Source organism: Phragmites australis, chromosome 8, assembly GCF_958298935.1.
Source record: "Phragmites australis chromosome 8, lpPhrAust1.1, whole genome shotgun sequence".
Lineage (NCBI taxonomy): Eukaryota > Viridiplantae > Streptophyta > Magnoliopsida > Poales > Poaceae > Phragmites > Phragmites australis.
The window spans coordinates 7,832,563-7,845,673 of record NC_084928.1 but is presented as its reverse complement, the minus strand read 5'-3'; the positions used below and the strand labels follow the sequence as shown (position 1 = coordinate 7,845,673).

The following is a 13,111-nucleotide window of genomic DNA, read 5'->3' as shown; positions in this document are numbered from 1 at the left end:
GAGGACCAAGAGAGGGCATATCCGGGAGAGAGTGCTCTGGGCTGTGAACAGTAGTCCCCGAGCACTCACAGTTCCCCGAGGGCCTGAGAAGTCCTTCACCGATGGTCCCCACAAGGGCTCGGCGGTGAGGTGTCAATTGGTGAGAGGCCCGATGCTGCATTTAAGAGAGCGCGTGGCCTGTCACTTCCAACCACTCCCCCCACGTCTGCTGTCAGTCCCTGCCACGGTCTGGCAGGGAGGCGTGGGGACATTTAATGCGCGGGTCCCATCGTGCGTCATCTGGCACACCTTGGGATAACATTGCAGGGCTCGAGGAGCAAACGCCTGCCGCCCTGCTGTGTCAGGCTCGCTCTGACCGGGCGGGCACGCGGGGCTGCTCGGTGGCAGCCCGGCGGGCCCTCCCCGCTGCACCCGCTGAAATGCGGAATGATGACGACGAAGACTGGACGGGGGCGTGTTTTCAACTCTCCCCGTCACCTCAAGCTGCAGCCCATGATGATTGCTTTCCATTTATGGTGCCTTGGAACTTGCGCCATCCTTTCTGGGCACGCCACCCACCCCGACCGGGTATAAAAGAGGGGCAGGCTCCTCGGACGAGGACTTGGACTGAGATCGGACAGAGCACATCGGACGAACTCCGGACGACGACGACGGAAGAAGCACGAAGCTCTAGACTTAGACAAACATCCTGTAACACGAGAGATCCTCAGAGAGACATTCCTTGAGCATTTATAGCATACACACAGGAGTAGGGTATTACGTTCAGTGCGGTCCGAACCTGTCTAAAATCCCCTGGGCATTTATTTCCACCTATATCTCATTTACTCCCATTTTTTTCACGTACGAGGCGGACTCAGAATCATCCCCCCGGCTGAATCTCAAAGGGGGTCCCTCCAGATCCCCGCTTGTGGAGTTCACCCTCCGACAACTACCATGCTCGAAATGTGGCGGTTGCTGCCTTGAAAGCTCGAAGGAGGCCTGCGGTGTAGAGCAACGAAACTCCAAACACTGCTGGTCAAAAAGAGCAACAGGAATCGAACCTCCATCCGTCGTTGGAAGCACTTGTGGAAAGCAGAGCGGATCAGGATGAAATGAAGGCAAGGCTAAAGAGGAGCAACACTGATCCGTCAAAACAAGATGAAATTGCGCCGATCTGGGTAGAAGATCTCTAGAGGCACTTTGGCCGAAAGGTCCCGGAGCGACCTGATTTGCGGGCAAAAGTGCGGGGGGAGCTCTGGAATTGTCTTTGAGGGTGAAGGAAGCGCTCTTGAGGGGATTTGATTCTATTCTTGGGATTTGGGGGTGGATCTTGGCCGAGGTGGATTGGCTTGAGGGAGGGGCGATGGAGTCGCTAGAGCGGGGGGGGGGGGGGGTGTCATAACGGCTCCATTCCCGTTATCCTTTGTGAGGATATGAATGAGATGATTCTGGTGTATGACTATTCTATTATTCAATCCTCATTTCAATGGCCATTGTTCCACCCACCCATCCTGGATTGGTCCTGACTTTTTTGGGGGAAAAGAGAAAACTAAAGGCCCTCTAATCATGCGCATATGTGATTTACTAGCTAAATCTTAAAAAAAAAACACCACATACTCATGAGCAGAGGACATACTCTACTAGCATTAATAAAACATGGCAAGGCAGAGTTATCCTTCATCATTTGCAAAGTGAAACTATTGTGAATATTACACATGATTTTTGGCCTTTTGCTAAAATTAATGCATAGATTATTTTATAATCTAACTATTGTGGAGGTCTATCACCTAAGTCTAACATTCTCATCAATAGCATGCAAGAGCATGACAGAACAACAATACATGAAGCCATAGAGCAACAAACAATAAGCATTGCGAAGGTACTGCTTCTTTGGAAAATTGCCGGTTTCTGTGCCGTTCACATTCATTAATGTGCACTTGGATTAAGTATTACTGCTTCTTTGTCTTCCAGGCTGGACTAGTGACAACACTCAGTACAAGGACTACTGTCTTTGGTGTCACGAATCCAAAAGGGCAATACGATCCTAATGAATGTAGTGCTTTTACACGTCAACAGTTATATAACTCGTTACTTCAGTAAACATTGTCAGAAGTGAGCAGTGTTTCAGGCATATTTACTGTTGGATTCCACTGTGATCACCCATATTACTATGGTGTTATTGGCAAATGATATTATGACGCTTGTAGATTTCTTTAGTCTCATTTGGAGGACTTCCATAACATGCAAAACCCCTTTTCAATCTGTGCTAGGATATTGGTTTAGCAAGGCACTGGAAAGCAAACGCATGCTTCTAAGCTTTTATCGCTGATTCGCCGGCCTTTGCTGAGTTCTTAGATAATTGCTTATCCATCTGATTGTTGTATTTCTGCTTTTCCTTTTCAGGCTAATCTGTGAATACAACACTTTCAGGACCACTGTTGAGTAGATTTAATATAGTTCTTGCTCTCTTGGATACAAAGATCCCTAGATGGGATAAGATAGTTTCACAGCATATATTAAATGAGGTACATCTCATTGTTATTAAGTTGACCTTGCTCTATCGTTTGCTTCTTGAATACTCTTACACTATATGCATGCAAGTAACCGAGAGGGTTGTTTCTCTGCAAAAAAATTTTCTATTTAGCATTGAATGTTTAAAATCATGCAGCACTCGGGTGAAAAGAAAGACAAGACAAATGATTCTAAAGTAAAGTGGACTCTCCCCCAGTTGAGAAGTTAGAAACTCTTTTGATGTCTTGTTGGTATGTTTACCTCCCATGAAATGATAAGGCTGAGTTTGGAGGCTTGTGCTCAGCAATACAAATATATTTGTTTTGTTATGTTTTATTTAACATCCATGCTTCCATTTGTTCTTTCTTACTACCATCTTTCCTCGTTCCAAGTGCATTTAGCTGAATGTGCTGTTCACTGCCAAAAAATTTCCGTATTTCATTGTCAATGCTTTATAATGATTCCTGATATTTCAAAATCCCAGGTATATCAATCAGGTAAAGAAACGGTTTAAACCAGTACTGACAAAGGAGGCAGAAAGAGTTATCTCAAGCTATTATCATTGTCAGCGACAATCAGGAATACAGAATACAGTTCGGTGACAATTAGTTTTCGCCGAACCATACGACGAAAACTGTATTGTCACCGCCCCATTCGGCGAAAAATGCAGATATAACCGCGGCGGCCACGCCGTCTCATTTCAATCCGTGTCGTCTTGGTTGCAACCACGCAGAGAGGAGCACGCGAGCAGAGAGGAGAAGAGAGAAAACAAAAGAAGAAGATAGGAGGAAGAAGAGAGGAGGAAGGGAGGAGGTAGGAGAAGGAGGAGGAGGAAGGAAAAGGGAAGGAGGAAGAAGAAGCGTTGAGGTAAAAGAAATTATTTTTATTATGTTTTTAGATATATGTCTATCGATCTATTTGTATTTAGATTGACTTAGAGACTAGCAAAATAATGTAACGTTTGTAAATGTTTATTTTAGTTAGAAATTTTTGTATTAATTATTGTAGTATTAGATTAAGAAAATAAAATTTATGTGTGTGCAAAAATTAGATATTGGTACTCTAGTTAAGATGATGTGTGCAAGATTATATTGTAGGATTGTATTATTATGCGTTACTCTAAAGTACGATATTTATTGAATTATTCATAACTTAAAACTAGTGGTTTGCAACAAAAAACAATAAAATAAATTGAGGATCAAAAAGCAATGCAACACCGAAGTATTTGTGTTAAAATCTTAAAATTCAATGAACATTATATTTTTGAAAATTCGCAAGACTCCTAATATCAAATGGTATTAATTATTAAGTTATTGCGCATTAATTATAGTAAGTTTGTTGGTGCTAGTAATATCAATGGTATCAAATATGATATTACTTATCAAAAGGCTTGGCGTGCAAAACAGAAAGTCTTGGAAAAGCGGTGGGGTACATATGAGGCTTGTTATTGCAACCTAGCCCGCGTGCTTGAAATTCTGAAAGTCAAGAACCCTGGCACATATACTGCTTCCAAGGAGACTGAACTTGATGAAAACCAGTCTAGGATTTTTCGGTGTGCTTTTTTTTAGGGCAGTGTATTAAGTCCTTCCAGTATTGCCGTCCTTTGCTTTGTGTAAGATGGTACATTCTTGACTGGGAAGTACAAAGGTCAGATTCTCACTGCAATTGATGTTGATGCAAATAACCAGATACTTGCTTTGGCATTTACATTTGTGGAGGGTGAGAGCAGGTTGAGCTGGTTTTGGTTTTCTAGGCATCTTAAGGTTGGGGTTGTCCGTGATCGACCTAACGTTTGCATAATACATGATCGGTAAGTTGTGATCTTATCTGCTATAAAGACAATGCAAGAAGATTCAAGTGAGCTGTTCCTTTGGCATGACCTGCAGAATAGGTGGTGCATGCGTCACATGGGAGAAAATTTCCACAAGCAATTCAAGAGCAAAGCATTGATGGGCATGTTCAAGATGCTGTGCATCTAGAACCAAAGTCGCAAGTTTGGTGCTTTGTGGAAGGAATTGGATAAGGAAACAAGGACGCACGTGCAGGAGAGAAATAAGGAGCCGGCTACTGGTGATGACACTGTACCGGAGGCACTGATGCCTCTTGAAGAAGGCATTGATCCTCCTAATATGAGAAGAAGGTCGGCAAGAAACATCAAATATTTCTCGTACTGGATTGAGACAAAGCCAAAGGAGAAGTGGTCCTTACTCTATGACACCAGAGGTGCTAGGTTCGTGTACTGGGCCACATCTTTATTAAATATGTGTAGTATGAGCTAGTATATTTGAAACTTGATACCTATTTGTTTTGATGTTATTTGATAGGTTTGGCGTCATGACTACCAATATAGCAGAAGTTTACAATTGGGTCATCAGAGGGCTACGCGGACTCCATATTGTTGCAATCGTTGAGGGAATGTTGTACAGTATGATTGGTTACTACCAGAAGCGGCATGCAGCTGCTGTGAGTCATTGTACAACAATGTGTACACTGTATGCCCAACGGATGATGGAGTACCTCTAAAAGAAGAACATGAAGGCAGTACAACATATGGTTCGTAGCATGGGCGTCATTGATCACCGCTTCGAGATAACCCTAAGATCAAACAGAGGAGTGGGGAGCGATACCAGAATTGTCACTCATGAGGTGAACGTAGGGCAAGTTTTCAATAGATGGTGCGAATGCTCCTGCAACAAACTGAAGCTTTTACATATCCCATGTTCTCATTTGTTGGCTGCATTATCACAAGTGGGTGTGGGAAGTTTAGTATATATGTCACCATTTTACTTGAAATAAAATGTGGTGCTGACTTGGACTAAAGAGTTCCATGGATTCAATGCGCATGGTGACTTCATAGTTTACGACAGAGATATGCCAATATGTCTGCTCCCTATGATGCTGCTTAGATATCCCCATGGAAAAGGTGGTCGGCCGCAGACTAGGCGTATTCGTAATGATATGGATGAAGCTGAAGTTGGCGGCCTTGTGAGGAGGTGCAGTGAGTGTGATGAGTATGGTCACAAGGCAAAGTATTGCCCACACTCTAACCGCGGCGATGCTGGAGTAGGACCATCCACCGGTAGTAGACGTGGGAGAGTTGAACATGGAGGAAAAGCAGTGCATGGGACTGGGGAAGACCTTGCCGGATATGCTGTCTAGGAACAATGTGTTTATTTATTTATTTGGGTAACTGCTATGTTTTTTATGTAAAAACTAAGTGTTATTATTTGTATATTTTTTATGTTCTTGATGTAAAAACTAAGTGTTTTCATTTATGTTCTCTCTATCTTATATAGTAGTTTGTGTATGATTTTTGTTGTTGACGTATTAATAATGTGATCATCAGTTATATGTGTTTTATGTTGGTCTATTTTTGCAGAGATGGAGGCGTCGTATGAGCTTCTCGATCGTTCTATGGACGCACGTCACCGTGGCTTCTTACACGCCACGTGTGACGCTTAGAGTATTCCTGTTTTCAGTATTTGTGCGCCAAAGACGTCTTGGCGACTGCACCCGGACTGGTTCGACAGGTTGTACAGATGGTTCAATACGTAGATATGGTTCAATTTACACAGGTGATTTAATTTGGCGTAACTAATCAGGTCACGTATTTGCAGGTTGAGTCGCACAGGACTTCTTCCTCTTGCACGGATGCTTCAGGCCACAGATGAGGACGCGGGTCTACATCAGGTGGCTGAGGGTTAGGACAACGAGGGTCAGATGGAGCGGTCATGTTGGTTCCCATATGACATTTCTCTTATTTTAGCTTTGGTGGACCGATAGAGGCCGGAGACACACACGTTCCACATGCCGTTTGGGGAGATGACAGTCATGCTACAGGACATCTCCATGCTAACCGGGTTATCGATTGCTAGTGAACCGATCGGTCCTTCGGTCACTCCAGCTGGTTGGCAGTAGGACTTGTTTAAGAGGTTTCAGGGAGTTCTACCTGAGCCACTTAATGTGGCGCCCATTGAGGAGCATCAGAAGCATGGCCCTAAGAAGCAGTGGTTGGAGCAGTTCAGAGTTAGTAATTTTTTCGTTGCTTCTCTAATTTCATATTGCACGTCCTTTGTCCATTTATTATCGGTATTAACAATTAATCAAATTATGCAGGTGGAAAGGATGGCCGAGGATCCCATGGAGTACCAAGTTGCTCGACACCTGGAGGCTTACCTTTTGTGATTGTTCGGTTGGGTGATGTTCACCTCCAGCCACGGCAACACTGTGGACGCACGTTGGATAGCCTATGCCCAGGCTATTACTGACGCAATAGTCGTCGATGTGCCTCAGGTGTCCTGGGGTTCGGCGGTTCTTTGCGCCACCTACCATGCGCTGTGCGACGCCTGCGTGAGGACACACAACGCGTCCAACTTGACGGGTATGCCTCCTCTGCTTTAGCTATGGTCGTTTGAGCTCTTTCAAGTAGGACGACCACTCGTGGTGCCTATGCATTACACCTCAGAGATGTACGCTAGTGACGACATCGACAAGCCTACGATGGGATCACTACGGACACGCAGACGGGTATGCCCTTTATAGAATTGTTTAAATTTTAGTGTTGTAACATTGATAACCTAACTTAGAAGCACTATAATTTTGCAGGTGCAGTGGGCAAGAGTTCAGGTGTGTTCAGCGTATGAGGCTTTCACTAAGCAGTTCAACCACCTGAGGGCTGATATGGTCATTTTGGAGCCGTACACCATCGACTTCATGCTACAGCGATCCGCTGGCCGTGGGATCACCAAATTGTGCTTTAGGGACTCGGCATTTTGGCTGACCAGGAAGAAACTGGTGTTCGAGGTATTCGTCGAAGACTACATCGTGCACCGCGTGATGCGCCAGTTTGGATGGCACCAAGAGGTCCTGGTCCCCCTAGGAGATCGTGTTGCTGCTTCCGTACACACGTGAGTTGTAATGTTACATACCTCGTTTTATTATGTGTATTGATTTCCTCTAATCGACACTCCATTGTAGGTTGTCGACTAAGGGACGACCAAGGAGCATGGCTGACCTAACCATCAGGATGCAACCCTGGGTGCAACAGTGGGGCGATGCGCTTGCGGACATGATCGAGTTTGATGCCCCTTACGATGACTATAGTTACCAACAGTACCTGTTGCGATACAATACACGGACTCGCACACATCTTCTTCATGTCGTGGACCCCCATCCCCCCCACCCCATCGTTCCTATGCTAGCAGTACTGCCCTATACCCAGGACACGCAGGAATTGTACTACACATTGGGGTACGTGAAATCTTCAAATCTTTACGGCTTTCAACATTGACATTACGGCTGTTGCCAATGATTAGTCGTGTACCGCAGTCCGACGTCGCGAGAGAGATTCATGAGGAGGCGACGAGTTCATTTACGAGGCTGCGCGAGCAAGGCACTTGTGGAATGACGATCGATGATATCATTGAAGCGTTCTCACGCCTTTCCATGAAGGCCTGACATATCGTGGAGTGCACATCTTGCTTGTAGCCCGATGTTGTTGTATGTGACCCTTGGGCCGCGCGTCCCACTCAGCGGCCCCCACGACCTTCTTCCGGCTTCGTCCACCAGCAATATGCTAGTCCTCAGCCTCCGCCCCCGGATCATGTAATTTTATTACTATAAGAATTTCTAATTTAGTTTGAGAATATTTTATTTCGTTAAATCTAATTATTCTGTATGTAATTTTCTCTTCGTAATATTGTTGCACATTTATGCTAGAAATCCTATAGTTTCCTATGCAAGTGGTTAAATGCGTAACAGTCTATATAGTGTCGATTTTACTCATTTTGCAGGCAGGAGGCTCTGGATGGGCTGCACCGCAGTTCCCAGGAGGATTTGGATGGGGCCCCCAGTTCACAGGAGGATATGGATGGGCTGGCCCCCACTTCGTAGGAGGCTCTGGATGGGCTGGCCCCCAGTTCGCAGGGGCCCTAGCTGGCCCGGGCATGGCTACGATACTCCTCAGCCTCCGCATCCCGTGCTTACAGGAGGTTCTGATTTTGCCACGCCTGTGTGTATTCCCACGTCAGGTATGTCACGACTCTTTTTTCCATAATGTAGATTCATTACATTTTCTCCGCCAATACTCAGTTGTTTGTGCACGATATAAATGCAGGTTTGATACGCATCGATACAACCACCCAGGTTTCTGGGGGTACGCCACACTCTAGCGGGAACCCCTTCTTTGACTATGTAGGGGCCTCGGAAGTGCTAGCCTCATCACAGTTGTACGGTGCTATTGAGTTTATGTGCCAGATAGGCTTTGTAACGTGTGATAAACATTTCTTTGCCACTCCGAGGGTTGTATCTTAGTATCTTATGACATCTTCCAGTTCAAATTGCAAGAAATCAACTCACTGAAATGAGTTTCTTTCATCATTGTCCTCCTTAGTCAATCCTCGTGCAGTGTTTGGTGAAACCTATTTTTATGACGTGGGGAAGACACGAGGATCTGGAGTTTCAATGATGTGGAGCGAATAGCAATGGAGGATCTGATAGTGTATATATGCATGTGGGTTTCGGTTGACAAGTTGGCGGTGAAGACAGATAGGAGCAGGACTGCAAACTTGCTACGTGGTCACTAGTAGGGATGGAAACGGATCGAATACGTATGGAATCGAATTTGGATAGTACGATTTACCATATTTTAATCCGAATGTGAATACGGATCCGGATATCCTCGAATACGAATACGAACCGGATAGTTCGAATACGAATCCGCATTCGGATATCTACTCGATCTTCGAAATTCAGGTCGGAAATTTAAATTTTTGAAAAAATTTGACTGAAATTTGTTCTAATTTGATTGGGCCGGAATTTTAGAAATTTTGTTCAAAATTCATGTTGGAAATTTAATTTTTTGATCAAATTTAACTGAAATTTGACTGAAATTTGTTCCAATTTGATTGGGTTGGAATTTCGTTCATATCTGAAAATTCTAAAACTTTAGCAAAATTTGGTTCCCTGGTTGGCGGATACGGATACGAATCGGATATATCTCGAATTTGGATATCAACATTTGAATCCGAATCTCGAAAACGAATTCGGATATATCCAATTTAGTATCCATTTCAGAAACGAATACGGATACGGATATCCATATTCGTATTTTAATGGATACGAATATCGGATAATTTGGATTTCCTGCTATCCATTTCCACCCCTAGTCACTAGCTCTCATGTCCTACTGCTTAGTGGTTACTGTCGGTGAATCAGGAACCAGAGGTCCTCGAATCCCGAGGCCAGGCCAGCAATTCACCACGTGGTACCTTCCCGCGGGGTTCATCTCCGTGAGGTATGAAAAGACTAAGTCCCGGGAGAGGGCGCTTGGAGCCATGAGCAGTGGTCCCCGAGTACTCAGGTTCCCCGATGATCTGCGAAGACCAAGTGACCGAGAAGAGAGTGCTCGGGGTCATGAACAGTGGCCTCTGAGCACCCAAGTCCCCTGACGACCAGAGAAGCTGAGTACCGGGAAGGGTGTGCTCGGGGCTGCGAACAGTGGCCCCCGAGCACCCAAGTACCCTAAGGACCCAAGAAAGGTAGTTACGGGAGAGAGTACTCGAGGCTGCGAACAGTGGCCCCTGAGCACTCGGTTCCCCGAGGACCCGAACAGTCAATTCCGGGAGAGAGTGCTCGGGGCCGTGAACAGTGGCCCCCGAGCACCCGGTTCCCCGAGGACCAAGAGAGGGCGTTTCCGGGAGAGAGTACTCGGGGAGGTGAACAGTGACCCCCGAGCACTCAGTTCCCTGACGGCCCAAGAAGTTCTTCGTCGGTGGCCCCCACAGGGGTCCAGCGGTGAGGTGTCAGCCTGTGAACGGCCCGATGCCGCATTTAAGAGGGCGCGTAGTCTGTCACCTCCAACTGCTCCCGCCACGCTCGGTGTTAGTCCCTGCCATATTCTGGCAGAAGGGCGTGGGGACATTTAATGCACGGGTCCCATCCCGTGTCATCCGGCGTGTCTCGGGATAGCGTCGCAAGGCCCAAGGCGCCCCGCCTGCCGCCCTACTGTGGCAGGCGTACAAGACCGAACGGGCACGCCGGGCCGCTCGGTGGCTGCCCGATGGGCCCTCTCCACGGCGCCCGTTGCCAGCGCCATCATGACGACCAAAGACAGGGCGAGGGTGTGTTTTCAACCCCCTGTCACTTCGCGCTGGTGAGCCCATGATGACTGCCTTTCCATTTATGGCACCTTGGAACTCATGCCCTCCCTTTCAGGGCACGTTACCGCCGGCGAGTATTTAAGGGAGCCGACGGGCACGAATAAAGACAGTTGAGTTAGTTGATTCAGAGGACTCTCAGAGAGCGCAGACGCCAAGACTCGAAGATCACCTTCGTACGGGCATAGAAGCTGAAACCACCGAAGAACAAGGAGCACGAGGCTCTAGGATAGACAAACATTCTTGTAACCAACAACATTCCTGAGAGACATTCTCAGGGCATTTATAGCATCCACACAGGAGTAGGGTATTACGCTCAGTGCGGCCTGAACCTGTCTAAAAATCCCTCTAGTGCATTTACTGCGTTTTGCATTAGATCATTCCACCCCACCTGCCATCGCATTTACATCCATTTATTTCTCCCGCAAACATTTTCAGAATCATCCCCCCGACCGAATCTCAAAAAGGGGTCCCTCGGGATCCCTGCAATAGGAGTTCACCCTCTGACAGTTACCCATGCTCATATTTTTTTAACATATTTGTTGAGTATCTATTTGAACAGGTTGAGCTGAGTTTCTATTTTTTACCGAATCTAATATTACATAAACGGATGTAAAAGTTAAAATTATGATTGATTGCTTGTATAAAAATAATTTTGTGATACTGATAAGTATGCCTAGCTACATGAGCGAATACAAGAGTGTTTGTCGGGCCAAACTACGGACCTCCCGAGCTAGACTGTAAACGTACATTTACACCCACCAGAACAGACTGTATCCACTAGACAACCTAAAATAATATTTTTAAAAATTATACTTATCCAACGGGACAAATTGCTTTTCTGTGAACAACCAATCACATTTTAATGCTCAGCGTACAGAAACAAGATAGAAAATTAATGCTCAGCGTACAGAAACAAGATAGAAAAGCATGAAAGAAACGATAGCATAGTATCCAGCTACTGCCACCAGCACAGCAAAAGCACCGGTTCCCTCAATCAAAAGAAACCTCAGCTCCTCAACAAATACATGAATAAATGATGTGCGACCTAACAATAATAGCACTGCCTCCACCCTAGCCGCGGCCCTAGAACACGGCCACGAGCCCGGCCAGACCCAACCCAGCCCACGCTGCGGCCCTGAGCCCGGTGGCGCCGGAGTTGGACTGCTTGGCCGGCGGCGCGAGCACCGTGACCGGGGTCTTGGGCGTGACGCCGGAGCTCGAGGGGGACGTCGGGGTCGTGGATGGCGTGGTGTCCGGGGTGTCTGTTGTCGGGGCCGGCGCCGGGGCGGCGACGTCCACGACGAGCTTCATGCCGCCGCTGCAGTGGCCGGCGACGCCGCAGATGAAGTAGTGCTTGCCCGCGGTCTTGAGCGCGACGGTGGTGGTGCCGGTGCTGTCGCTGCTGAGCGCGCTGCTGGAGGAGCAGGACGCGTAGTCCGCCGCGCTCACCTCGTCCACCGTGTGCGCCCCGCCGGCGTAGTTGAACTCTGGAGGAAACAGAACGCGCCGCGTGCGGCGTGCATGAGCGGTGCAACATACACTAATGCACTGTGATGTTATTGGGCAGCAGGGCAGGTGAAGTGTAGCAGTTTAGCACAGTGTTCTGCTGTTGTGGTCGTACGTTTGGTAGGACAGCATCAGTGCACTAAACAGAGCCAAACAAACAAACAAAAAATGCAAGAATGATGCATTGTGTTGACTGCATCAGCGCACCATAAACTAGCCCGGAAGCAGCGAGAACGTCAGTACGAGGAAGTAAATGTTAGCAGCTTGATTATATGGCGCTAACCGAGAGTGTCGCCGACTTTGAACTTCTTGCCGCTGGCCCAGGTGGTGTAATCGGAGCCGGTCGTCCAGCCGGACGTGTCGCCGACGGTGTACTTGGTCGCCGCCGCCGCCGCCGAGGCGCAGCTCACGAGGAGCAGCGCGACCAAGGACAGTGACACGCCACTATAAGCCATTGCAGTAGCTGGGATCGATGAAGCAAACAGGAACAAGGAGAAAGCAGATCCAATGCGCCACTCTGTTGAGATGCAGAGCAGATTTCAAGCCACGAGCCCTTTATATACATGCCACTGTGAGTGACAATACGTCGCAGCGGCTGGGAGACTTGGGTTTTTTCCCTTCTTGAAAAGCAACAACAGCTGGGAGTTGGTGAAGTGGCATTCATTGGAGTTAGTTGGGAGTAGGAAGAAGTAGGAGCCACTCCGTTGTTTTCAACCAGTGCTTTCGGTAGCTCCTCTGGTCCTGCTTGTATCGACACGAAATGCCTTAGAAACGACTCTAGCACCGATCAGGTTTCTGTTTTTGTTTTTGTTTTTGTTGGTTAGGTACCTTTCGGAAAACAAGTTTAGCATGGTCGTAAAGTTCTTTTCGCCGCCTTTTTCAGTTACGACATCTTTCTCATGGTGAACACGCATCAGACGTTATTCTTGCAAGGACGGAGAAGAAAGATCACAACA

At 46.9% G+C, this 13,111-nt stretch overlaps 1 protein-coding gene across 1 annotated transcript; it reads right to left on the bottom strand.

Annotated features, from left to right (window-relative positions):
• Nucleotides 1–11,483: 11,483 nt before the first annotated feature.
• LOC133926505 (blue copper protein-like) lies at nucleotides 11,484–12,734 on the bottom strand. The gene is made up of 2 exons (XM_062372477.1): nucleotides 12,439–12,734; nucleotides 11,484–12,136 (listed from the first exon to the last, which is right to left on the bottom strand). The coding sequence occupies exons 1-2, from the start codon at nucleotides 12,608–12,610 to the stop codon at nucleotides 11,733–11,735; spliced, it is 576 nt and encodes a 191-aa protein (XP_062228461.1). The 5' UTR covers nucleotides 12,611–12,734; the 3' UTR covers nucleotides 11,484–11,732.
• Nucleotides 12,735–13,111: the final 377 nt, after the last annotated feature.

What these genes read in the sequence shown, in the direction of transcription:
- LOC133926505 (XM_062372477.1), bottom strand. Translation starts at nt 12,610, where the DNA reads ATGGCTTATAGTGGCGTGTCACTGTCCTTGGTCGCGCTGCTCCTCGTG. An exon ending in CAAAGTCGGCGACACTCTCG is followed by an intron (nt 12,137 to 12,438) that starts GTTAGCGCCATA and finishes TGTTTCCTCCAG; the next exon opens with AGTTCAACTACGCCGGCGGG.